Consider the following 25,793-nt stretch of genomic DNA (forward strand, 5'->3'; position numbering starts at 1 on the left):
TGGGGCATGGATTTCTTTGAAGATCTGATAAAAGTTTCAAACATGGTGTCTTGAAAGAGTCACACAGAATACACTCAGAAGAAAAATTTTAAGAAGTTCACATAACCCTGAAACACTCCCATGGTTCCCTTAGACACTTATGGACTCCAGCTGAGATGAATGCTGTTTACTTACAAAAGGGGACTTAAAAGCTAAGCTGGCAGCAATGGTGAGAGCAGGATCCAAACATCGGAAGATAGACCCAAACAGCATTAGTTTGCCGATTCTCACATCTACAGGCAGAGAGGCCAAGTGATACCCTAGAGGGGTCAGTGTTTCGTCTGGAGTTAATGCTCCCAAGTCTCGTAATCGTATTTTTGAGGCACGGAGAGAATCAGTGTGCGGGGGTTCAATGAGCCGAGAGAACACAGACTGGAGATTTTGAGTGCTAAACATCTCTAAAATTTTAATTCTGAAAGAAGAAAACAAAACAGTTTGTCAATTTTATTTCTGGTGGGATGACATAAAGAAGTAAGCTTCTGCCATGAATGAAAACAATTTATAATTTCCCAAAGATATGCTTTTATAAACCAAACAATGCCAGTTTAAATAAAAAAAACAAAAACCCTCTTATGTCTTGTACTTCTCATAGCAATAAACTGCAGAAACACTTTCAGGTTCTGAAATTTACTGAGATTCAGAATATATTTCTCTCTATAAACTTCCAAAATACTTCACTCTGTAACAGTGGATTCAAATCACAAAATAACATTGAAATGATCCACCTACTCTTTCCCACATCTGAAATTGCACAGTAATTGTTTATGAAATTAATGTGCATTGTGTCCTGCCTGTGGCAGCTCTTGAAAAGCTGTTTTTAAATTATGAATTTAGGTAATTTTCAAAAGAGAAAAATTTAATATGTAAAAAGTTCATTTCACTTATAATTCCTTTACATTTTTACTAATGTAACAGAGGGACCTCAAAATACACCAATTGGATAAAAGAAGAGCATAATATCTTTGTACAAGCAACTTTTTTCCCTTTGGGGTAACATACTATGGGCATTCTCCCTCAAAATAATGACTCGGTCAAAGGGCATGGATAGCTTTAGAGTTCTTATATAATGCTATGCAAATTTTCAGAAAGGCTGAACCAAAGGTTTTCCAGCTTCAGTAACATCGAGTTTAATCATTCATTCACTACATTCTATTTTATGATATTTGTTCTTGTTTGTTCACCAGGTAAATAATGGTGTTTCAAGTTGCTTTTGTTCACTTTGTTCTAATTGATAATGAGGGTGCAGATTTTCCCCTGTGATGATTTAATATTGGTGCTGCCCTAGCAGAAATTTCTTGGTAAGTTAGATTACTTTCTTGACTTATAAGTGTTGTTCTTCAGCGCTATTTTAAGGCCATCCTCTGCAATGCAAGAGATCTTAATGTGAAGCAATATGGTAAAGGCAACACTGAAGAGCTCTTTGCAAATGAATGAGTTCATCCAAGTGCACGTTTAGCAAAACATCTCGTACTAAAAAAAAGAAAACATGGAACGTAGGGTGAGAAACACTGGGACCTTTCGGAAGCAGGACACGAGGACCAACGTGTACCTCAGACAGAGCTGTTCCAAAGGCACTCTTTGTATTTCTGGTAGCTGCTGCTTTAGAAGTTGGTGATTGAAGTGATGGCTGGTGAATAAATGGAAGCAGACCCCAGACGCTACACGACCTGCTCGACCTTTTCTTTGCAGGGCATTGGCTTGAGAGACAAAAGTATCCTCTAAACTTTCCATCCCTTTGCTGGCATCATATCTATAAAGTAAAGGAAAAGGTAAAAAGCAGTTACTTTATAAAAATGTGGCCAAGATTTTATTTGGCATGGACAGATCAGATGAACCACTCTACTTCTGTTGAAGGACAGTGTCCTGCGTGTTCTGGGATAGTTGAGTGCTAAGTGTTAATTTAAATGGCTTCTTTAGTATGTACCACATTCAGTTTTTTTATTCAACTTTAAAAAAAATTATTTTTCATTTATTTTTGACAAATAAAAATTATATATATTTAAGGGGTACAATGGGACGTTTTGATATATGCACACTTCATGAAATGACTACCAATCTTCTGGTAATTAACATATCCATCACCTCCCGTACCAATTCTTTTTCATTCAAGTATACGTAAAGCATATGAATGAAAAAAGAAAAATAATTATTTCTAAGGTAAAATTTTAAACTTCACCTCTCTTTGGGGGGGAATGTAAGATTCATGTTCCTAGCTATAGAAACACGCATATATCTACAGAGTTTGCATAAAGATTTTTTCAAACAGTAGTCTACATAGCTTAATAACATTAGCCTTTAACAGCTGTGTTGCTCCAATTGAGGCATCTTTAGCCCCTCTTTTACATCACCGAAAAAGGATACCTCTTTTCTTTCATTTTCCCAGAATCAATGACATAGACAACATCATCGATGGTTATGGATGTCTCAGCAATGTTGGTGGAAATTATAATCTTAGTTACACCCGTAGAAGGTTTTACAAACACAGCCTGCTGCTCTTCACTGGATAAAGATGAATGAAGTGGGTGAATAACACATCTAAAAAAATAAAAATAAAAACAAAAACATATTGAGTGTTCTAGCCCAAAACACTGAAATCAGGTTATAATGGGTGGATTTCTATTAAAGCAATATGACTCCCAAAACGAGCAGCTTCTCTACAACCTGTCCTCAAGATCCAAGTCTTCTAAGTGAAAAGGCTTTTCCTAACCCTTACAAAGTACTTACTGAGTTCTGTGAACTAAAAACCTTGCATCAACTTGGGAAAAACTGGAGTGTAATTCAGTAGTAAATAATAAGAATAAATAGTTGATATTCTACAAGTAACCCAAGCCCAGCACACACTAACCAAACAAGAATTTTTTTTCCTTGCGCTTAATTCCAGAGAGAGACAGAGACAGTCATGTATGCTAAGAAACTTCATTCTTCTATTTCTAGGGGGTGTTCATCTGTCAAGTAGTCATCCCCTTAGGTATGAAGATACACCCAGTGTCTTCTGCTATTGGAAGAGGAACCACTGAAAATCATTTTTTCTCAAAATGGCAGCATTTCTTTGTTGTTATTATTACACTGGCTGCTTTAATCCCTGGTATCTGGCAACTGAAATAGCAGTTGACCACTGAACAATCCAGGGATTAGGGGGAGCCACTCCTCTGTGCAGTCAAAAACCCACATATAATTTACAATCAGTCCTTTGTTACGTGGCTCCTCTCTACCTACGGCTCTGCATCCGTGGATTTAACCAACTACAGGCCATGCAGTTCTACAGTATCCACCACTGACAAAAAAATCCATGTATAAATGACCCGTGCAGTTGAAACCTATATTGTTCCAGGGTTAACTGTACATGCAATTTTGCTGAGATACTATGCTAAGTGAAGAGAAACATTTTTCTATAATGGAATAGAGATATGAGTTGACTTCCTGGAACAAACTGCTTTGTCTATTCCCAGCTGGCATAAGCAAACATATTCTTGAGGAGTGACACCTGGGTCTAAAGAGGGTGATGATAGTCAAAGAGATCTTTCTGGTAATTCATTTTCACATATAACTGCAACAGATGATTAAGAATATAAAAAGCAATTACTTACCGATTACTACGTCTATTGTTGAAAAGAGAATTAGACTGGAGCTGTTCATATAGCATTTTGATTTCTGCTAGTCCCGGTAAAAATACAAGTATAGCACCTGGGTATATAAAAACAGTTGGACCATAAAAAAGGCTGAGCCCTGAAGAATTGATGCTTTTGAATTGTGGTGCTGGAGAAGACTCTTGAGAGTCCTTTGGACTGCAAGGAGATCAAACCAGTCAGTCCTAAAGGAAATCAACCCTGAACATTCACTGGAAGGACTGATGCTAAAACTGAAACTCCAATAATTTGGCCACCTGATGAGAAGAGCCAACTCACTGGAAAAGAACCTGATGCTGGGAAATATTGAAGGCAAAAGGAGAAGGGGACAATAGAGGATGATATGGTTAGATAGCATCACAGACTCAATGGACATGAACTTGAGCAAACTCCAAAATATAGTGAGGGACAGGGAAGCCTGGCTTGCTGCAGTCCATGGGGTTGCAAAGAGCCAGACACAACTTAGTGACTGAACAACAATGTATAAAAAGAATCAATCTGATAGATGCAAAAAAGAAAAAACTATCATAGATTATAATTTTAAATGAAAAATGTAATAATCTGAGACTTTTTCACCATCAATTTTCTCTTCTTTGTAAAGTGAAAGTCACTCAGTCGTGTCTGACTCTTGTGACCCCTATGGACTGTAGCCTGCCAGGCTCCTCTGTCCATGGAATTTTCTAGGCAAGAGTAATGGAGTGGGTTGCTGTTTCCTACTCCATGTCTTTGTAACGTCCCCAGGGAATTAAGTGGAAAACAAACTTTTAAAATGTGTTTTCTGACTTAATAACTAAAAAATGGATGAGGTATTGTTATCTTTCTAAAACAGAAAAAAATATGACATATAGAAAAATATAACACCTTACATTACATAAGAATCATTAGTAAAGCTCATTAAACATACTTTTTCAATGCACTGGCTCTGACATTCTCTTTCTATAGACAGAGTTATCCTTCTAATCTTATAAGACAGGAAGACTCTTCTCTACATTACTAAGTAAAATCCATAAACAGTTCACTGTAAATGAGAAAAAGGAGCCATAACTGGCCAACCAATCTGGTAATCTAAATTCAGATATGTGTTGAAGAGGCCATACAGAAACTAACCGTGCCATAATAATGGCCTATGGGTTTTAAAAGTTTACATTAAAGGTAATAAACAGCGATAACTGGCTGCAGTGTATGTATGTGTCAAGAGCAGTCGCTCAGCAGCAGACACCTTTGTGCCTCATTCAGAAGAGACTGACCCTTCCACTGCCCCTCCTTCAATCCCACAGATACTGGGGACCTTTGTCAGCTCTGTCCTAGGTACAACGGAAGGTAAAACAAAGATCTGCCCACAAGGGACTCATGATCAATTATTTATCATGCTTATTCTCCCCACAAAATAAATAAGGAAACTAAATTATTACAAAAATTGAACTCTGAAGTGAGGAAAAAAGACATGTGGTCTCCAACTGTCAAGTCTTCATGTGACTCAAACACTCACTACTAGATTCCCATTTAGCCAGGGACTCCCAGATGGTGCAGTGGTAAAGAATCTGCCTGCCAACGAAGGAGATGCAAGAGATGTGGGTTTGATCCCTGGTTGGGAAGATGCCCTGGAGGAGGAAATGGCAACCCACTCCATTATTCTTGCCAGGAAAATTCCACAGACAGAGGAGCCTGGTGGGCTTCAGTTCAGGGGTTGCAAAGAGCAAAGAGCGATTGAGCAGGCATGCAAAGAGGCAAATGAGTACTGAATATGTACACACCTAGGCCTTCTTTTCAGCCTTCTTCCTTTTGCACTTTGTATTGTTAATGTCCTTTTACTCAAGTGGGTAAAAGGTAAAATTTCCCCCTGAAAAACCTAATAAAGAACTTTACAGCAACTGGGGATGGAAAGGTGAAGAAAACTGGGGTGAGGGCTCCAGGAAGACAGGATGTCCCCACAAACCCCACTGTCTCAGGAAGGAGGGTCCCTGCCCTTGGCCAGTTCACACTTAAGTGAAGACAAGCAGCAATTACCTGGAGGGTAGGAGTGCTTTCCATCCACAATCCACTCTAACAAGGCCTCGATTAATTCAAGATTAACCTTTTCAAAGTCCATAATGGACATTGTTTTGATGACTGATTTGCTAACTCCTGCAAGAAAGGTAAAAATAATAAAGATATTAAGTTTTATACCTTATTGAAGAAAATATGCCTGGGAACTAGGTGTATCTTGATTTAATAACACAGATGTTCACAGTGAATGCACTGAAATGAACTTTTTTCCTTCAGTCTCTCAGCAAGTACAGGCTCACTAGAAGCACTTTTTTGCCTGAACAGTGACCTGAAGAGCAGGCTCCTGGCCCTGCTTCAAAAGGCCAGAGAGGCAACTTTTCACTGTCTTCCTTCCTTCCCCTTTTATCTATCATACATCTATTGAGAGTTTAAGTTTAAGAAACAAGATTCAAAGTCAAATGTATTTCAGAAAACCCTTCCAGATTTAATCAAGTCGTGAGTCGTATCAGACAAAAGTCCAGTTAACAGTAACTGTAAAAATCAAAGCACAGAGACCACAGCTTTCAGCATCATTTTTATAACAGTGATTTTTAACATTTAGATTCCTTTGAGAAAATCATAAAAGTTACGAATCTTCCCTGAAAAATACATGTGATTTTAATGGCTTCACCAACACCTCTGAAGTCTACCCACAGACCCTCAGGTTAAGGGTCTACAATCTCCTTCTAATTCATATGAATCCTAGTAAAAGACATAGTTCCTTATGTTGTACTATAAGCCTCAGTTGCTCTTAAAAACAAACAGCAGGGACTTCCCTTGTGGTCCAGTGGCTAAGACTCTGCGCTCCCAATGCATGGAGCCTGGGTTCCATCCCTGGTCAGGGAACTACACCCCACAAGCCATAACTAAGAGTTTACATGTAGCAACTATAACAGAACAAATGAACAGCATTACCTGGGGGAGACTAACTCTCCAAAGACAGCTGCCCTTTCCTGTAGGTCTTTCTAATGACCCATCACCTGAAACAATCTAACCACAGCAAAATAACTGTAGCTGGTATCAAGGAAGGGAAGCTTCCTACATTCTGCGGAAAAGCTTGAGGAAAGGCAAAAGCCATTTTTAAACAATGCTGTTCTAACAGTGAACCGTATGTCGGTAAAAAATCAAACAAAGGAAGAAACAGGCTACAAGCAAAGATGTGGATGGTGTGGAAGGCAGAGCAGGAATCATTTTTATTTGCCAAGATTCCAAATAGCCAGACTTTTCCAAAAGGAGAACCAGTTATCTGAAAGAAAAAGGGAAACAAACTTTTTTTTAATTAAAAAAAAAAAAGTTCAGCAGGGCTTACTAATCAATTATATATTTTAAAAGACTTATATTCTCTTTCAACTAGCAAAAGTTTTAAAAATTGAGTTGGGAACAACATTTAATTTTCTGAAAGGTGAAACAAAGCACTGAGATCAACTAGATAGAAGTCATTGTTTCAGAGGGAGAAGGAGACTAAGAGAAGCTAAGAGATCTGCCCAGCATCACACAGAAAACAGCAGCAGAGCCAGGTTCCCCAAACCTCAGATCCTTAGAAAAGACTTCTCAGAGGCACTTTTTGAACTTCTGTGTCCCTATCTGGACATGAGAAGGACTCCGACTTAGATCCAGTCATAATTCTTAAAGAAAACTCTGGAATTTCAAAAGAGAAACCAAATAGATTCCTGTTAACTCATTTAACAGAATAAGGAAATGGGAATTGTCAGCTGGTCTGAAGTACAGAAAGAACACAAACATTTGAGTCAGACATTCTCATCAGAACCACAAATCTGCACTAACTGACAGGGCACTATGCTGTTGATTTGTATTGTCTTATTTAACCTCCTAAATAACCACATTTTATAGATAAGGCAACGAGCAATAGAGAGGATGAAGAACTTGCATCTAACTGGTTTTATGACAGCCTGGGGAGTTAAGTCCAGGTCTGTAAGATACAAGTCTATACTCTTAACCTTGCTTACCAGGATGTTGGGAAGATGAAGTGAAATGTTTGGGAGCTATGTGTATCTTCCTGAGCAGCAGAACAAATGGCTAATGCCCTAGTTCCTTTATGATCACCATTTCCCATGCAGGACTGAGTCTGGTGGAAGGAGGAAAAGGAAAAACTTATTTGCCTTTTCTGCTATGGAAGTAGCAAGGATCTGAGGCCCTTACACCTTGAAAGGTAAACAGTTTTGTTTTTTTTTTTGGAAGGACCAAGAGGAGTTGGGGAGCAGCTGAGACCTGTCTAGGCTTTAAAAAGAAAGCAAAAGTAGTCATCTTAGGATTTCTATGGATTCAGCCCAGCTGAACATATGGAAGGCTATCTAGGAACAAAGTTGGGTGGGATCCAGAATGGGAGGAGAGAGCGCCTCATAACACAGGTAAAAGCGCTCAGCACAGGGTGAACCCTAAAAAAAGACTTTTTAGGCCCATTTTAGGTCATTTTCCAGGCCCACTGAATAATGCTAAAACTAGTAGGTGAAATTTTGAGGATATTTAAATAGTTTCAAATCTTTCTCCACAACTGACTCATCAAACCTACCAAGGGAATAAACTACACAAAGAAGAAACACAGGCATCATCTTAACCAGTTGGTCAAAGTTAACACTGCCAATAACGAGACAAGCCAACATCACATGCTCCTGATGGGATGCGCTGAGAACAAGGTTCAACATGATTTCTGTGGTTTTCTAACCAAAAACATGTAACCTAAAATTAACCATCAGGCAACATTAGACAAATCCAAATGAAGGGACATTCTACAAAATGCTTGGCCCAAACTCTTTAAAAATGTAAATCATAAAAGAAAAATAAAGGCTGGCAAATTTTTCCAGATCAAAAGAAACTAAAGACACATGATGACTGAATGCAGTATGTAATCCTGGGTTGGATACTGTACCATTTAAAAAACAGCAATAAAGGACATTATTGAAATAACTGACAAAGTGAGAATATGAATTATGGATTAAACAGAAGTACTGTATTGTGTTAAATGTTTTCATTTTGATCATGTCCTATTGCTGTGGGGTTTTTCTTTTGGCCGTACCGCAAGGCTTGCAGGATCTTAGTTCCCTGACCAAGCATGGAACCAGGACCAGTGATTGAATCTGGCCCTGGAGGCGGTTCTGCTAAGTCCTAACCTTTGGAATGCCAGGGAATTCCCGTGTCCTATTGTTATGTAAGAGGATGTCCTTGTTCCTAGAAAATATATACTGAAATATTAGGGGTTAAGGAACATCATATCTGCAATTTACCCCCAAAACATTCAGGAAAAATACATGTACATGAACACAGAGCAAATGAGGCCAAATGTTCATAACTGGTGAATCAGGGTAAAAGATATAGGAGAGTTCATTGCAGTTCAGCAAACTTTTAATTCTAAGTTTGAAATCACATCAAAATACAAAGTTACAAAATACTCAAGAATATAATTTATGGTTTACCATCTCCTCATTTTTCTATAATGAACACATTTCTTTCATAATCAGAAAAAACCCACTGGTAAATATAAATAATAATGACTTTAATATGTATTGGAACTGTTATTTTTCTATTATTCTGATGAATTAAAGACAAGATAACTATGAAACAAGAGCTACATTTTTCTTTTTCTGGTTATCTTTGGCATAACTGTAAAATTCCCCCAGGAAGCACATTACCTTGATAGCGGGCAAGGAGCTGTTTGAAATCTAACTGCTGATCTGGTACCGCATCTTTGACAGAATCCTGATCCTGGAGGTGCAGGGAGAGACGCAGGTCCTCCTCCACCTCCTCAAACGCGGTTCTGCTGCGCCTGGCCTTGAGCTTCTCCTTTGACATCTGTTTCATGGAGCGGGCATATGGGCTCCCATCCTGCAACACATACCTGAGCAAGGACAACAAGGGAACGTGTGGATATGGATGTGGGTCTGTTGGTGAGGAATGACAACATTCACCTGTTTCACACCTCATTTAGCACATTGTTGCTCTGCTGCTGCCCAATTCACGGGCTATTCTTCCACCAGTCTAGGATTCCATCATGCCCTACTGCTGGTGGAGAACACATTGGAATGCTTTGGCTCTGCTTTAAGATAATTTTGGGGTTAGTGAGTTTGGAAAAGTGAGAGAAAAAAGACAGGGAAACTAGGTGAAGGATGATTTCTGCAGAGGTTCACATTCAGTGGAAATGGGATAGAGCCCACAACACAACTTTAATGAGCTCCCTAAGTATGATTATTGCACTAGGAAGTTTGAGAACCACTGATCTAGGGTTGTTAGCCTGAGAATATTGCATCATTAAATAAGCAAAGAATTAGGAGGGGGCTTATGAGAAACAGAAAGAGCAGAGAGAAGGAAAAGAATTCTGGTTGCGTTTAAAGCGTCAGATGTGACAGGTGTTTTCATTCTGGAGTTCAGAGGTCAGGAATGAGTTCAGAGGTCAGGAATGAAGACACTGATCTGGGGGTTCCTGGCACAGCAGCAACAGCTGAAATCACGTCAGTCTGAGAAGAAACAGTGCAAGAACAAAACTCTGGGAATCTTAATGCCAAGGAGTAGGCAGAGAAAGCGAGGTTTTTCAAAAAGCAGCAATCAGCTGGTATCCAACAGACATTATCATCTTCTATATAGTACCAAACTTAAACAGACATCTTAACATCCACATGTACTGCAAACTCCTTGAAGGTAGAATGATAATAACAGCTAACACAAATATATAATTATGCATCACCGACTTGATGGACATGAGTTTGAGTAAACTCCAGGAGTTGGTGATGGACAGGGAGGCCTGGCGTGCTGCGATTCATGGGGTCGCAAAGAGTCGGACACAACTGAGTGACTGAACTGAACTGAATACATAATATATTGCCTGTGAAGTCAAACAATTTGAATAGTAAATATCTGCTGAAAGAAGAAAGCAAAATGCTCAAATTGAAAAATTAGAAGGAAAAACAACACATTTATCAGTATCTGGGCACAATGAGGTAAAATAGTGATTTTGTTTTCAAGGACTTTTATCAAACCTTAATAAATAATATCTTCCTTACCTTGTCACAGCAATTGCATCTTCCAGAAAAAACTGATCAACAGGAAATGTACGACCTACAAAAACAAGAAGACAGAACAAGTAAGAATACCCATTCAACTATCTTGAAATTGTTTATATATGTAAAATTCTCCTAAAATGAAGGCTGGCACAATAAGGTACTATTTGCTCTGTGGTCTTGAAAGTATCCAAAAATGCTTTTGATGATAAAAATTGGAAGGAGTAGATTCCCGTTAACAAATAAAACAAGTATATAGTTGGAGAAATGATCATTTGCTAATAAGATGTTTTTTACCTCTTTAAAAAAAATCTGTTATACCTTTTCACCCCCTACCTCCTTTCTCACAGGGGACCTTATAACAGTCAAAAATTGTAGTCTAGATCAAGAATATAACTTCATCTTTAAATCTATTGTTGATATCCTCTATAATGAGAACAAGTAGTACTATTATCAGTGCTTCCAAATTGTTCCTTTAGCAATCAACTGCAGAAGGATAAGCCAAAAGCCCAAGGTGATAAATTAATCCCACAATGAGACTGAAAGCACCAAAGAAGACACAGACCACCCAGCTTCACTTACTCCCAGGGTGGGCAGCATCCAAAAATTTAGCAGAATTCATCAGTGAACAAATATGCCATACACAGATACAACTTTCCTCTTTATGACAGATTACCGTTATAAATTCACATTTTGATATTAAACACAACAGAATGCTAGAAATCCAATCACCTAGACTTTTAAAGCACATATAAATTAAAATCTCACAGCAAATGAATATAACATTACCTCTTTATTAATTTCATTATATGGTTATGATTTTGTTATAAACAAATCATTCTTCTCTAGAAGAAGGTATAAATACTTATTCATTTATGTCTCAAATGAACTTTAAAATAATTGTATTTGTTTATCAGGATAATACTTATTTAATGATGCATTTTAATCACCTGGTATAGTGATAACTGGGCAGGAATTAAAATATTCTGAAAAGAGCTCAGCGTTTAAGGTTGCACTCATCAAAATAACTTGAAGAGTTGGTCTCTGCAACACAATGTCTTTCAAAACTAGCAGTAAGAAGTCACTAGAGGAAATAAAAGAAACACCTGAGGATCAAACAAATTTAATATATGAAAATTAATAAACTTTGACATATTTCAAGTAAGTATAATATCTATGTGAAAAAAACTTACAACACTCTGAGAAAGATGTATCATGTTTCTAGATGTAAAGACTTAATGCTATCAATTTCCCATCAAATAAACTAAAATATGTGTAGTACCAATTAAAATACCAACAGGATTTATCATTACATTTGATAATTCTACCTCTTGATATCTATATGTACATAAAGAAGCATACACAATGATTTTCATTATAGCATAGTTTGTAATAGTAAATCAATGGAAACTACTGAAATGTCTATCAATCAAAAAATTATTAAGACAGTATCATCCATTCTAAGGAAAAATATGAGGCAGGTAAAAGGAATAAAGTAGAACTCTAGATACAGACATGAAAACATCTCTAAGACATACTGTTAGTGGAGAAAGAACTCACGCTGTAGAACACTATGTGCCACAGAACAGCAATGGCCTAAATGGTCTCCCCAGCCCTTGACCCCTTGAAATCTATTCTCAATATGGCAGACCAATAATTCTGCTCAAATGTAAACAGGACTGTTCCACTCTTCTGCTCAACATCCTTCAAATGACTTACCAAAGTTCTTACTAATGAGGCCCCAGAATCTGCAGCCCCACTACTCATTTCCTGTCACTCTTCTTGTTCACTTAGCTTCAGCCACAATATTCTCCTTGATGTCTTTGAGACATGGATCTCAGGTCCCTTGCATGTGTTATTAATGTGCCTAGAAAGGGCTTCTCCCAGATACTCACAGAGGTAAGCTCACTCTGTCACTTTCTTCAAATCTTGACTCAAAATGTGCCTTTTCAGCGAGGCCTTCCCTGGCCACCATGTTTAAAATTGCAAATGCTCTCATCTCTTGCATTTCATATTACCATCTCTCTTCTGAGCACTTAACAAACATACTTTATATTTTACTTCTTTATCTTGCTTAATGTTGGGCTTTCTCACTAGAATACAAGCTCTATGAGGACAGGGATTTTGGTTATTTTGTTCTACAAGATACTACTTTAGTACCTAGACCAATGCCTGGGATATAGCAGGTGCTCAATAAATGCTTATTGATTTACTAAATGAATATATAATTTGTAAAAGAAAAAAAGGTCATGAAACAAAAGTACCTATTTCTGACAAAGCAAGCATATATGTTAATATTTATCACCAATCTGACTGCTGTAGTTTTCTCTACAGCAGTCTACAGGGATGCTTTGAGAGTGTTTCAGAGGACTTTTGCTTTCTCTATATTGTTCAATTTTTCATAAGAGTATCGGTTGGCCAAAAACTTAATTTGGGTTTTTGGCCAACCCAATAATTTATGGTATATCCATATATTAGAATTTCCTCATGCAGTTATTAATAATAATTTCAAAGACAGTTCATGCCATTAAATATTAGATCAAAAGCAGCACACACTATATAATCCCAATAGTGTTTATGGACACACATCTCTTTCCTAACTCCCAATATACTCCCAGAAGAAAACAGACCAAATTCTAACATGTAATTAGCCATTCTACAAGGGAAGATTTTCTTGACTTTTTAGATATTGCCTAAATGTGTTAAAATAATGTTGTCTCTATGATCAAAAAATTTATTAAAATTTTTAAACATAATTTTTCTCTATTCAACCTTTTACCTTATTTCTTAACTGATCTTAGTTCCTAGAATTTGCTATTTTCTGCCTTTTTCAGTCACTTATTCCCTACTTTTTGTTATAGTTCCCCTACTTTTTCTTATAATTTGAACAGTCCATTCCCATAGACTGGTACTGGTATTTGTAAATTCTCAAATCTCCCTTCTCCAGTGTGTTATTTATCTTTATTTGGATGTGAAAATATTGAGTTTTTAACTGCTAATATTCTATTTGTCATTGTGTGTGCTAAGTCGCTTCAGCTGTGTCCAACTCTTTACAACCCTAAGAACTGTAGCACCGCCAGGCTCCTTGGTCCATGGGATTCTCCAGACAAGAATACTGGAGGGGGCTGCCCTGCCCTCCTCTAGGGGAATCTTCCTGAACAGGGACTGAACCCCGACTCCTGCACTGCAGGCAGACTCTTTGCTGCCGAACCGCTAGGGTAGCCCCTGTATGTCATTAAGCTTTTGTGAGAATCCTTCTCTGAGAGCACCACTGCAGCCAGGGACCAGGTCCAGTGCTAGCCTCCAGTTCCTTTGAGTTTGTGGAAGCAAAAATGTTATAAAACCCAGAGCTAGTTTTTATGTTCAAAATAACTTCCCCCAAAATTTAAAAATTTATTTTTAGAATATGATCATTTAAATAGTATTATTTTGGTAGAATGCTTTGATTCCTTCTTCAGAGTTGTTCAGTGATTCTTAATTCTTTTTTCCAATGTTCATTTTACCATTTACCATTTACTTTTCCCCCCTGTTCTTGGAGTGGCTACAAAAAGATGATTTGCCCCTCAAACATAAGATTTTCAGTGCTTTCTATACAGCTACTTAAAATGTATCATTGTTTTGTTCTAGGACTTCTTTTTATTATTCTTTATTTAAAACAATGTTTTGGCTACACCATGCAGCTTACAGGATCTCAGTGCGTGTGTGCATGTGTGTGTTCAGTCGTGTTTGACTCTTTGTGACCCCTATGGACTGCTGACCAGGGATCAAAACTGGGGACCCAGCAATGAAAGGACTGAGTACTAACCACTGGATTGCCAGGAATTCCCTGATCTATTCTTTTTATATAAAAATCCTTTTCTTTAGTTTCAAATTTCTTTGTATTTCCTATTTATAACTAGATCAGTGTTATTTACTTTTTCTAACAGTCTACTGGTTGCATGTCCTCCCTGTTCAGTTCTTGAAAACTTTTTATCAGCAGTAGCTGGGACCTCTTTTTCACATGTGTTTCTTTCCCCTTTTTAGTTTTTACGATGATCTATTTCTGCTTCTCTGTCAGCCCATGAACTTTACTTAGACTTTTCTTCTTCTCAAGATACTTACAATAGTATAGTTCTTTTGTCAAAAGCCTCATTATTTTCACAGGATCATCTTTTTTTCCACTACTTTACTGCTTTAGAGCATGATCTACATGACAAGATTGCCAGGAGAAATATCAACAACCTCAGACATGGCAATGATACCAATCTAATGACAGAAAGTGAAGAAGAACTAAAGAGCCTCTTCAGTTCAGTTCAGTCACTCAGTTGTGTCTGACTTTGCAACCCCATGGACTGTAGCATGCCAGGCTTCCCTGTCCATCACCAACTCCCAAAACTTGTTCAAACTCATGTCCATCAAATTGGTGATGCCATCCAACCATCTCATCCTCTCTTGTCCCCCTCTCCTGCCTTCAATCTTTCCCAGCATCAGGGTCTTTCCCAATGAGTCAGTTCTTCACATCAGGTGGCCAAAGTTTTAGAGTTTCAGTTTCAGAATCAGTCCTTCCAATGAATATTCAGGACTGATTTCCTTTAGGATTGACTGGTTGGATCTTGCAGTTCAAGGGACTCTCAAGAATCTTCCCCAACACCACAGTTCAAAAGCATCAATTCACTGTAGCTCAGCTTTTCTTATGGTCCAACTCTCACATCCATACATGACTACTGGAAAAACCATAGCTTTGATTAAATGGACCTCTGTTGGTAAAGTAATGTCTCTGCTTTTTAACATGACTGTCTAGGTTTGTCATAGCTTTTCTTCCAAGGAGCAAGCATCTTTTAATTTCATGGCTGTAGCCAGCATCTGCAGTGATGTTGGAGCCCCCCAAAATAAAGCCTCTCACTGTTTCCACTGTTTCCCCATCTATTTGCCATGAAGTGATGGGACTGGGTGCCATGATCTTAGTTTTCTGAATGTTGAGTTTTAAGCCAACTTTTTTACTCTCTTTCACTTTTATCAAGAGGCTCTTTAGTTCTTTGCTTTCTGCCATTAAGGTAGTGTCACCTGCATATCTGTTATTGAAATTTCTCCCAGCAATCTTGATTCCAGCTTGTGCTTCATCCAGCCCAGCGTTTCTCATGAGGCATTTCTGCATAGAGTTAAATAAGCAGGGTGACAACATACAGCCTTGACATACTCCTTTCCCAATTTGGAACCAGTCTGATGTTCCATGTCTAGTTCTAACTGTTGCTTCTTGACCTGCATATAGATTTCTCAGGAGGCAGGTAAGGTGGTCTGGTATACCCATCTCTTGAAGAATTTTTCCAGTTTGTTGTGATCCATACAGTCAAAGGCTTTTGTGTAGTCAATAAAGCAGATGTTTTTCTGGAATCCTCTTGCTTTTTTGATATTCCAATGGATGTTGGCAATTTGATCTCTGGTTCCTCTGCCTTTTCTAAATCCAGCTTGACATCTAGAAGTTCATGGTTCACGTATTGTTGAAGCCTGGCTTGGAGAATTTTGAGCATTACTTTGCTAGTGTGTGAGATGAGTGCAACTGTGTGGTACTTTGAACATTCTTTGGCATTGCCTTTCTTTGGGAGTGGAATGAAAACTGACCTTTTCCAGTCCCGTGGCCACTGCTGAGTTTTCCAAATTTGCTGGCATATTGAGTGCAGCACTTTCACAGTATCATCTTTTAGGATTTTAAACAGCTCAACTGGAATTCCATCACCACCTAGCTTTGTTTGTAGTGATGCTTCCTAAGGCCCACTTGACTTTGCATTCCAGGATGTCTGGCTCTAGGTGAGTGATCACACCATCGTGATTATCTGGGTCATGAAGATCTTTTTTGTATAGTTCTGTGTATTCTTGCCACTTCTTCTTAACATCTGCTTCTGTTAGGTTCATACCATTTCTGTCCTTTATTGTGCCCATCTTTGCATGAAACGTTCCCTTGGTATCTCTAATTTTCTTGAAGAGATCTCTAGTCTTTCCCATTTGTTGTTTTCCTCTGTTTCTTTGCACTGATCACTGAGGAAGTCTTTCTTCTCTCTCCTTGCTATTCTTTGGCACTCTGCACTCAAATGAGTATATCTTTCCTTTTCCCCCTTGCCTATTTGTAAGGCCTCCTCAGACAACCATTTTACCTTTTTGCATTTCTTTTTCTTGGGGATGGCCTTGAACACTCCCTCCTGTACAATGTCACAAGCCTCCGTCCATAGTTCTTCAGGCACTCTATCAGATCTAATCCCTTGAATCTATTTATCACTTCCACAGTATAAATGTAAGGCATTTGATTTAGGTCATACCTGAATGGTCTTGTTTTTCCCTACTTTCTTCAATTTAAGTCTGAATGAGGTTGAAAGAAGAGAAAAAGAAAGCTGGCTTAAAACTCAACATTCAAAAAACTAAGATCATGGCATCTGGTCCCATCACTTCATGGAAAATAGATGGGGCAAAATTGAAAGCAGTGACAGATTTCCTCTTCTTGGGCTCTAAAATCATTGCGGACAGTGACTGCAACCATGAAATTAAAAGACACCTGCTCCTTGGAAGAAAAGCTATGACAAACCTAGACAGCATGTTAAAAAGCAAAGACATCACTTTGCCGACAAAGGTCCATATAGTCAAAGTTTTGGTTTTTCCAGACATCATGTATGGATGTGGCTGTTGGACCATAAGAAAGGCTGAGCGCTGAAGAATCGATGCCTTTGAATTGTGTTGCTGGAGAAGATTCTTGAGAGTCCCTTGGACGGCAGGGAGATCAAACCAGTCAGTCCTAAGCGAAGTCAACCCCGAAAATTCATTGGAAGGACTGATTCTGAAGCTGAAACTCCAATACTCTGGCCACCTGATGAGAACAGCTGACTCACTGGAGAAGACCCTGATGCTGGGAAAGACTGAAGGCAGGAGAAAAGGGCGGCAGAGGATGAGACGGCTGGAGAGCATCAGTGACTCGGTGGACACGGACCTAAACAAACTCCAGGAGGCAGTGAGGGACAGGGGAGCCTGGCGTGCTGTAGCCCATGGGGTTGCGGGGAGTGGACACAGCTTAGCGACTGAAAAACGACGACTACGTGACAAACTGTGATTAATGCCATCTATTTACCTGGTCCTTCCTTTAAAATACTGAGAAGTTTTATTTTGTATTTCTGCCTTTAATGACTTACTTCCGTTAAAGTAAAATCCAAATGCTTTATTATTCACAGTGCATGGTTTCCTGCCCGCCCCCCCCCAACTTTTTTAGCTGTCACCTTTCCTCTCATTTCACTACATACCAACTTCACTGGCTTTCCCCCAGTTTTTAAACTCATGAAGCCTTTTACTACTGCAGAGTCTTTGCAAATGCCTGTCTTGCCTTCTTATGTCTCATGAGACTTCTTTCCATACTTCTGTTTTTCATTTAAATGTAATTTCTTCAGAGATTTAATCTCGACCATATCAAGGCTCTCTCCCCCCAAACACAGCTTCCTGTTTATTCCTTTACGGTGCTTATTCCAATTTGTAGTTTTTTACTTATTTATTTACCTGCTCATTATGTGTTTTTCCTGGCAGACCATAAGAGATCAAGGGGAACCATAAGTTTGTTCACTATAGTATCCCCAGCAATTAATACGCCACCTGGCACTTAATGCAGGCTGAATAAATATATGAACGAATATCAGAACTGAATGGGCTTCCCAGGTGGTGCCAGTGGTAAAGAACCTGGCTACCAATGCAGGAGATGTAAGAAACATGGGTTCGATCCCTGGGTTGGGAAGGTCCCCTTGGAAAAGGGCATGGCAACCCACTCCAGTATTCTTGCCTGGAGACTCCCATGGACAGAGGAGCCTGCCAGGCTACAGTGCATGGGGTTGCAAAGGGCTGGAAACGACTGAAGCAACTTAGTACTTAGCATATCAGGACTGAATGACTGACCAAATGAATAAAGAAGGAAGGACATACTGACTAATCCATCAGCTGCAACATGACCCACGACATTCCTGTTAATAAGTACAGTGCCCAGCTCAGCAAGGTGCTTCTTATTAAATGATGTCCATCTAACAGGATGACTCTTCCAGTGATGAACATGTGCTGCCTAGCATTTTCCGTGTCACAGACCCTGGAGACCAGGAAAGCAGTTCCTCTTCTTTAACTTAGGCCTTCTCTGTGGTAACTACCATTACTAGCCCTAAGGAACTGAACTGGAAGCAGAACAAAATTCTTTCAGCCTTGTCTCCATTCTATGTATGTGGGTGCTCATTTGGAAAATCTTTGTTTTACCTTTCTTCTGTCCTCTCATGAACTTCATCAACAATGATATGGGTGACTCCCTGTAGAGCTGTGTCTCCCTCCAGCCTTCTTAGCAGCACTCCTGTGGTGCAGTATAACAATCTGGTGGCTGAGGACTTACACGTAAAAGGGCACAGAAAACGTTAATGACATTTTTGGAAAAAGGAAACACTTTCCCAGCAAAGCCATTTTTAATGGGTAGGGATAAGAATAGTGAACACACCAGCAGCTCCATTTAACATAAACCAAGAGACTAAATGCACAGTTTCTTGCTGGCAATGACATCAAAAGCTTTCCCACTTCAGATGAAAATTTAGAAAGCATTTAAAAATTATTATAAAACATAAAGATAACAGTGAATGATGAAACAAATTCTGAATTTATTCATTCTATATTTGATTAAATGGATGAAGTCCCAGTCTTAGGAATAAGGCAGCACTTACTAGATCACTTCTGCCAACAAAGAACAGAAGGTCTTTATGGAGGAAATTAAGTATAGCCCAATAACAGTTTAAACCAAAATATGTCTAAAAGGACTTCAGCCCTGTTAAAGTATATATACCAACTTGCCTGTGAATCTCCAGACACCAACGGCTCTTTGTACTTGAAAAATTTAAACTTCTGTCATCAGGAAGTTCGAAGAGCATACAAACCTTGACACTTTCTAACCGGATCTGGTATCCCACGGTCAGACCCACTCTTTCTGCCCTTTCTTTAGCAACGCGCTCGGCAACAGAGATGGCAGAGATTCGTCGGGGTTGGGTACAGATGATGTTAGCCACCTTCTCAGGTGGTCCACTCAGAGAGTCATCCAGAATAAACTGTGGAATCTGTGTGGTTTTCCCACATCTGTATGTCAAAAAGATGTAGGACAAGTAAGTACTAAAATGAGGGTTTTCAAGTGCTACTTAACTGAAGAAGCAATCATATGCAATGAGGAAGGTTAAGAAAGCTAGTCAGAATAAAAGTTGGTCAGCTTCATCTATCTTCCAAACCTACCTACTGACTTATTACCTACAGCTGATATCTCCTAGGAATTTGCACGAAGATTAACAGAGCAATCAAATAACAGTTTATTATTATTTGTAAAAGTGGGAGTATTGAATAAAGAGTAGCTTAAGGTCTATAAATGCCTCCAGGAATGTCAACTCTACATATGAATCCTAGAGAAACAGGAGTATTATCTTATGATCATTAAAATACTTTGTTTCTCCCATTGGTGTGGCATTGCTTCACTATAAATAGACTGAAGTTAAAAAGACAAGAAACTGGAAGATACAAAGTTACTATTATATCTGTGAGTCTGGGCACAAATTAAATTGAAAACCCTTACACAGAAATGGCAACCCACTCCAGTATTCTCACCTGGAGAATCCCATGGACAGAGGAGCCTGGCAGGTTACAGTCCATGGCGTCGCAAGAGTCGGACACGACTTAGTGACTAAACCACCAAATACAGAATTAAATTAAGCCTGCAGCTTGTCCCTGATAAACAGGTTTGGATAACATATGGAGAGTGTGAACCAGAAACAGTAAGATACCCAAAGCTGTTCTTAAACAAAAGCTTTAAGGAATTCAGAATAAATTTAGAAGATGAAGAGTTTCAAGCTAAATGGTCTGGAACTATTCTTTACATTTCTTTACATTTTAAAATGGGTCTTGTGCTCGCTTCGGCAGCACATATACTAAAATTGGAACGATACAGAGATTAGCATGGCCCCTGCACAAGGATGACACGCAAATTCGTGAAGCGTTCCATATTTTTACAGATGTACAGAACAGACTTGTGGACTCTCTGGGAGAAGGCGAGGGTGGGATGTTTCAAGAGAACATCATCGAAACATGTATATTACCTAGGGTGAAACAGATCACCAGCCCAGGTTGGATGCATAAGACAAGTGCTTGGACCTGGTGCACTGGGAAGACCCAGAGGGATTGGGTGGAGAGGGAGGTGGGAGGGGGGATCGGGATGGGGAATACATGTAAATCCATGGCTAATTCACGTCAATGTATGACAAAACACACTACAATATTATAAAGTAATTAGCCTCCAACTAATAAAAATAAATGGAAAAAAAAAGAATAAAAAAAAATAAATAAAACAGGTCTTGTTAAAAGCCTTCGGCTAGGCATTTTGCCTTAAACTGACTCAAGGCAGAGGTGTACAAGGTCTATAAATTCCCAAATTTTGAGTTTTGTTTGTTTTGAATTGGTTACAATTGCCACCGCATTTGCCTCTGGGAGATATTACTTAGTATTTGACAGGAAAAAGCACAAATAACACCAGCTACTGTTTTTTTCTTTTTTAAAGAAGAACTAGTTGAGGTAGCCAGGGCACACACCATATTCACAGACGAAAGCTGCGTTACAAATAAATTACATTCTTACCCAGTCATACCACTTATAACAAGCACTTGGTGCTTGCTCAACAATTTAAGAATGTTTTCTCTTTCTTCCCAAGCAGGGAGCAACTGTCTTTCTTGTAGAACTGACTGGAACTGTCTGGAGGCCTAATAAAACAAAAATAAGACATCAGTTTGGTTACTCTGAATAACCTTTCATGAAGCTCTGAATGTGGAATCTCAAAGTTAGACATACCTTTTCTGTCCTTTCTTCATCAATTTGCTTAGTGACAGAAAGTGAAGATTTGTTGGGGGTGGGATGCTGGTCAGAAGGCTGTTCAGATAATCTACCAGAACAAGCTGTGGAATCTGTGTGGCTTTCCTACGTCTGAATAAACTCAAGGATCTTAGAAAAAACCCCTCTTACCTAGCACCTATCCAGCTCTTTTTGTAATAATCTCTACACCAGCACTATTCAACAGAATTTTCTGTGCTGATCGTAACGTTCTACATTTGCATTGTCCAATATAGCAACCTCTGGCTACATGTGGCTATTGAGCATTTAAATAACATCAAGGAACTGAAATTTTTATTATACTTAATTTTAATTAAACTTTAAATAGCTACACATGGCTAGAGGCTACCACATAGAACAGTGCAGCTCTACACAGCATCAGATTTTTATCCAAATCACCAACAGTTAAGAGGACTCACTAAAGGGTTTTCGGCCAATCACCACATCTATATAACCCTTTGACATCTAATGGCCAATGCTATAAATGTTGTACTGTAGGTCAAAATTGTGGATATTGTATTTTTGACTAATGTAAGGAATTTATATTAACATATATATTATCTGTATATAATTTAATCATATAAATTTACCACTGTAAACACACTACTCAAGCTGAATGGGTAATTTTAAATTTCTACCATCTTATTATTTATGATATGATTTTTTAATTCAATTTGACACTCTATGGGTGTCGCAGCATATATGTACTTGTGTTAATACTGTGTCAAAAATCAGAATCATAGAACTTTAAAGTTGGAAGGGCTCTTAGACAGCATCTAATCCAATCCCCAAACTGGTTTAAGTAACTCATCTTTATCCTACATCCAACTCTACCGTAACAGTTCACTTAATGAACTCTTTTAAAATAATCTCCATGTGAATGAGGTAAAACAATATGAACTTTGGAAACAGAGAGAATTAGCTGGAAACCTTGTGTTGCCACTTAGCAGCTACGTGACCCTGGATAAATGACTTATCCTGAGAGTCCCTCCTCATCCTTTTCTGCATTGGTATTTCTAATGTAAATCACAGTACTAATTTTTCTTTCACTTATCAGATTTCTATCACAGTATCAAAGCCACATGATTCTCAGAATATTTGGTATATACATGTTGCATTTTCATCAGCCATCAGATTTTCCAAAATTAGTTAGAACATGCATCCAAGTTTGTGGTGGCATGCAGAAACTTTGACCAATCAGAGTAAAAGACTGAAAATATACTATGGAGAGTAGCCAAGGCTTCCTAATTCCTAATCCCTTCATCCATACATTAGGGAGGCAGTACTAGCCATTCTCTTAGAATACCCTACCTGTTTTATTCGGAACTGCTTGCAGATTTTGACATTTTCAGCGTGTACTGATTTTGCCTGCCAGTCATATCTTTTGGAAATCTTTTTCTTAAGGTTGACATAGCTCTCATCCTCCACCATCACTGGTGCTGGACCTTCATCCTCATCTGTCTCCTCCTCAGGCTCTGATTCTTTTTCAACTTGAAGGGGATAAAAGGACACGTTTTCGATACGGAGCCCTTTCTTTAGCAAAGGGGGAAAGTCACTATCTAACAAAGTAACAACAACAAAATCATAAAATGGAGAAAAAGTTAAAGCTCGAATAAAACAAATTCATTCATTTCCACACTACTACTTCTACTGCTAAAGAATTTAAAATGCATCTTCAAATAAACTTATAATCAAATATAAATGGCTTTGCTTAAACCAAATTAAGAACAAAGAAGAGAAAATCATGGCATGCCTTGTTAATTAAGGAATTAAATATTTGCAGGTGTCCCTAAATTTCCATGACACAAAATAACCCAAATGACTATCAAATGATTAATCAATCAATAAAATGTGGTATGGCCATATAATGGAATATTACTCAGTAATAAAAAGGAATGAAGTACTGATACATGCTACAACATGGATGAACCTGGAAAACATTATGTATGCTAAGTGAAAGACACCCATTACAAAAAGCCATGTATTTACAGCATGATTTCATTTCCATGAAATGTCCAGAATAGGCAAATCCATAGAGACAGAATGTAGACTCATGGTTTTTAGGGCTTGGGGAAGGGGAGAAATGAGGAGTGACTTGCTAACATGTATGGAGTTTCTTTATGGGGTGATGAAAATGTCCCAGAATTAAACAGTGGTCATGGATGTGAAATTCTGTGATATACTAAAATTCACTTCAAAAGGGTGAATTTCATGGTATGTAAATTATATATTAATAAAGCTGTTATCCCCCATCAAAATCCATGACACATAGTTTGTCATTTCTTAAGGAGTCCCATATGCCAGAACTAGCTGCAAGCTGGGAGTAAGTAAGGGGCAGGTGAGTGAACCCAGCCAGCTGTCTAGCATCCACATCTTGGTGGTTTCACTGTTCTCTACCTGTTGGTGTCTATCTGGGAACTCTTGGGAAATAATAAAAACTTGTTTCTCTGAATCCTATGGTGAACTTTGAAAGGGGGATAACTTCTGTAGAGCACATCTGGATCTGGAGAAAGCCACAGGCTTGTACAAACATTTCTCTATTTGAGGATTTAGAGATTCATAAAGACAGCCCTGCCCTGATCAATTTTGGGGGTCTACCATGCTAAAAGCAGGAGGATATGGACAGTGGTCCAGAAGGAGAAGTATCTCTAAAAACTCATTTGAAAGTAATCCTATAGACAGTATCAGAAGTAATCACATGAAACCAAATGGATTAAATGAAGATTTTCTGAAAGGATGCTTTAAGGTTCTTCCAGCCCTCACCTGCTAAAATGAGCTTATATACATCACTATAAACTTATGATTGATTCAGTGAGCTGGAATACAGTGACACAACTGGGCCTTACAATGAAAGTCAGGTCACAGTTCAGGGGATTCTCATTCCTTTTTGCCCTTAAACTGAAGAGAATGACTTGCCCAAGATCACTGGAGATCCCAGATCAGCCCTCAAAACTTCTGATTTCTTTAATCCATCATTCCAAATGCCCCACTCCACAACACCCTCCACCTGGTCAGTGCCTTACGTACCTTCTGGAATTTGATTCGAAAAAAATGAATTACTTGGAATCACTGGTTTACGACAGACAGGATTATTTAGTCTGATTCCAGGTGATACTGGGAGAAAGTTCACAGGAGGGACACTGTACTTGTGATGGGTATTTGTTAGTAACTTGGTTATTTCTGATTCTTCCTCTAAAAGAGTTATCAAAGAATATACAACAGGTTCTGAAGTTTCTGCAAATGTCAAGGCTTTGCCATAAAGGAACTCAGAAATATGTAAACGACAAGCCAGAGGTAGATTCTCATTGGTGGAATAAAATGCCAAAAGGGGAGCTTGGTAGGGGTATTTGTGGTCTTTAGAAAATCGAATTTCAAGTTCATATAAAAAGGATGCATCTTCATTAGCATTTAGATGAGAATCATCTACATTTCTTTCAACTCTTCCGACAATTTGATTTGGGGGCACTTCATGTTTAAATTTGCACCTTGATCCAAATTTACAATTTCCTTTGAGGTAAAATTTGCAGACTTCAAGTGAAGCCTCCTGTATATTTTCGGTACTTTCCTTTTGCTTGAGTTTGCAGAATTTACTTGTCAAATACTCCAGTTCTAATCCAATGGTCCAGACTCTGTTTTGAATTCTTTCTATAAATTTTTCTCCACAGATTGACTTGAGAGCAAATGCCTCTTCCTGTCGCTGTTCCACACACTCATCCAAGCTTATGTGCGCAACTGCCTCAGATATCTTCATCCTCTCTCCAAACGTCTCGGAAAAGCACTGGGTGAGCAGGTGTTCCAGTGATGCCCCCACGTCTCCATCGCAAATCCTCAGCGCTGCCTGACAGTGTTCAGTGTGGAAACCATACCTGCCACGTGTGAAACATGACCAAAAAAGACTAATATCAAAAAGTAATATCAAACCACAGAAGAGAAATTCATTTAAATACATGTACGTGGGGCTTCCCTGGTGGCTCAGTGGTAAAGAATCCACCTGCCAATGCAGGAGACATGAGTTCGATCCCTGATCCACTTAGATCCCACATGTTGGGGAGCAACTTAGCCCGTGTGCCACAACTATCGAGCCTGTGCTCTAGAGCCCAGGAGCCACGACGACTGAGCCCATAAGCCCTAGAGCCCATGCTCCATAACAAGAGAAGCCACTTCAGTGAGAAGCCCATGCACTGCAACCAGAGTAGCTTCCGCT

The 25,793-nt window shown here is 38.7% G+C and overlaps 1 protein-coding gene and 1 non-coding gene across 7 annotated transcripts in view; one reads left to right on the top strand and one right to left on the bottom strand.

The window, feature by feature from the left end:
* The window catches only part of DHX57 (DExH-box helicase 57), a 56,377-nt gene that overhangs the window by 14,784 nt on the left and 15,800 nt on the right, over positions 1-25,793 (bottom strand). For all 6 annotated transcript variants that reach the window (XR_002317841.2, XR_002317842.2, XM_020913757.2 and 3 more), the window contains exons 5-17: positions 24,617-25,455; positions 22,901-23,079; positions 21,341-21,462; positions 19,606-19,801; positions 18,944-19,068; positions 11,650-11,783; positions 10,703-10,757; positions 9,338-9,543; positions 5,673-5,789; positions 3,627-3,723; positions 2,401-2,574; positions 1,589-1,789; positions 175-451 (exon numbers count right to left, since the gene is read on the bottom strand). Coding sequence is in view for 4 of the 6 variants with exons in the window: in XM_020913757.2 (XP_020769416.2) it covers positions 175-451; positions 1,589-1,789; positions 2,401-2,574; positions 3,627-3,723; positions 5,673-5,789; positions 9,338-9,543; positions 10,703-10,757; positions 11,650-11,783; positions 18,944-19,068; positions 19,606-19,801; positions 21,341-21,462; positions 22,901-23,079; positions 24,617-25,455 (2,722 nt within the window). In the remaining 2 variants the exon portion in view is untranslated. The remainder of the gene's footprint in view (positions 1-174; positions 452-1,588; positions 1,790-2,400; positions 2,575-3,626; positions 3,724-5,672; positions 5,790-9,337; positions 9,544-10,702; positions 10,758-11,649; positions 11,784-18,943; positions 19,069-19,605; positions 19,802-21,340; positions 21,463-22,900; positions 23,080-24,616; positions 25,456-25,793) is intronic.
* Positions 20,614-20,717, top strand: LOC139031569 (U6 spliceosomal RNA). Its single transcript, XR_011484057.1, has one exon. It is a non-coding gene; the product is annotated as a U6 spliceosomal RNA (small nuclear RNA).

This window comes from Odocoileus virginianus, chromosome 2, assembly GCF_023699985.2.
Source record: "Odocoileus virginianus isolate 20LAN1187 ecotype Illinois chromosome 2, Ovbor_1.2, whole genome shotgun sequence".
NCBI classification, from domain to species: Eukaryota; Metazoa; Chordata; class Mammalia; order Artiodactyla; family Cervidae; genus Odocoileus; species Odocoileus virginianus.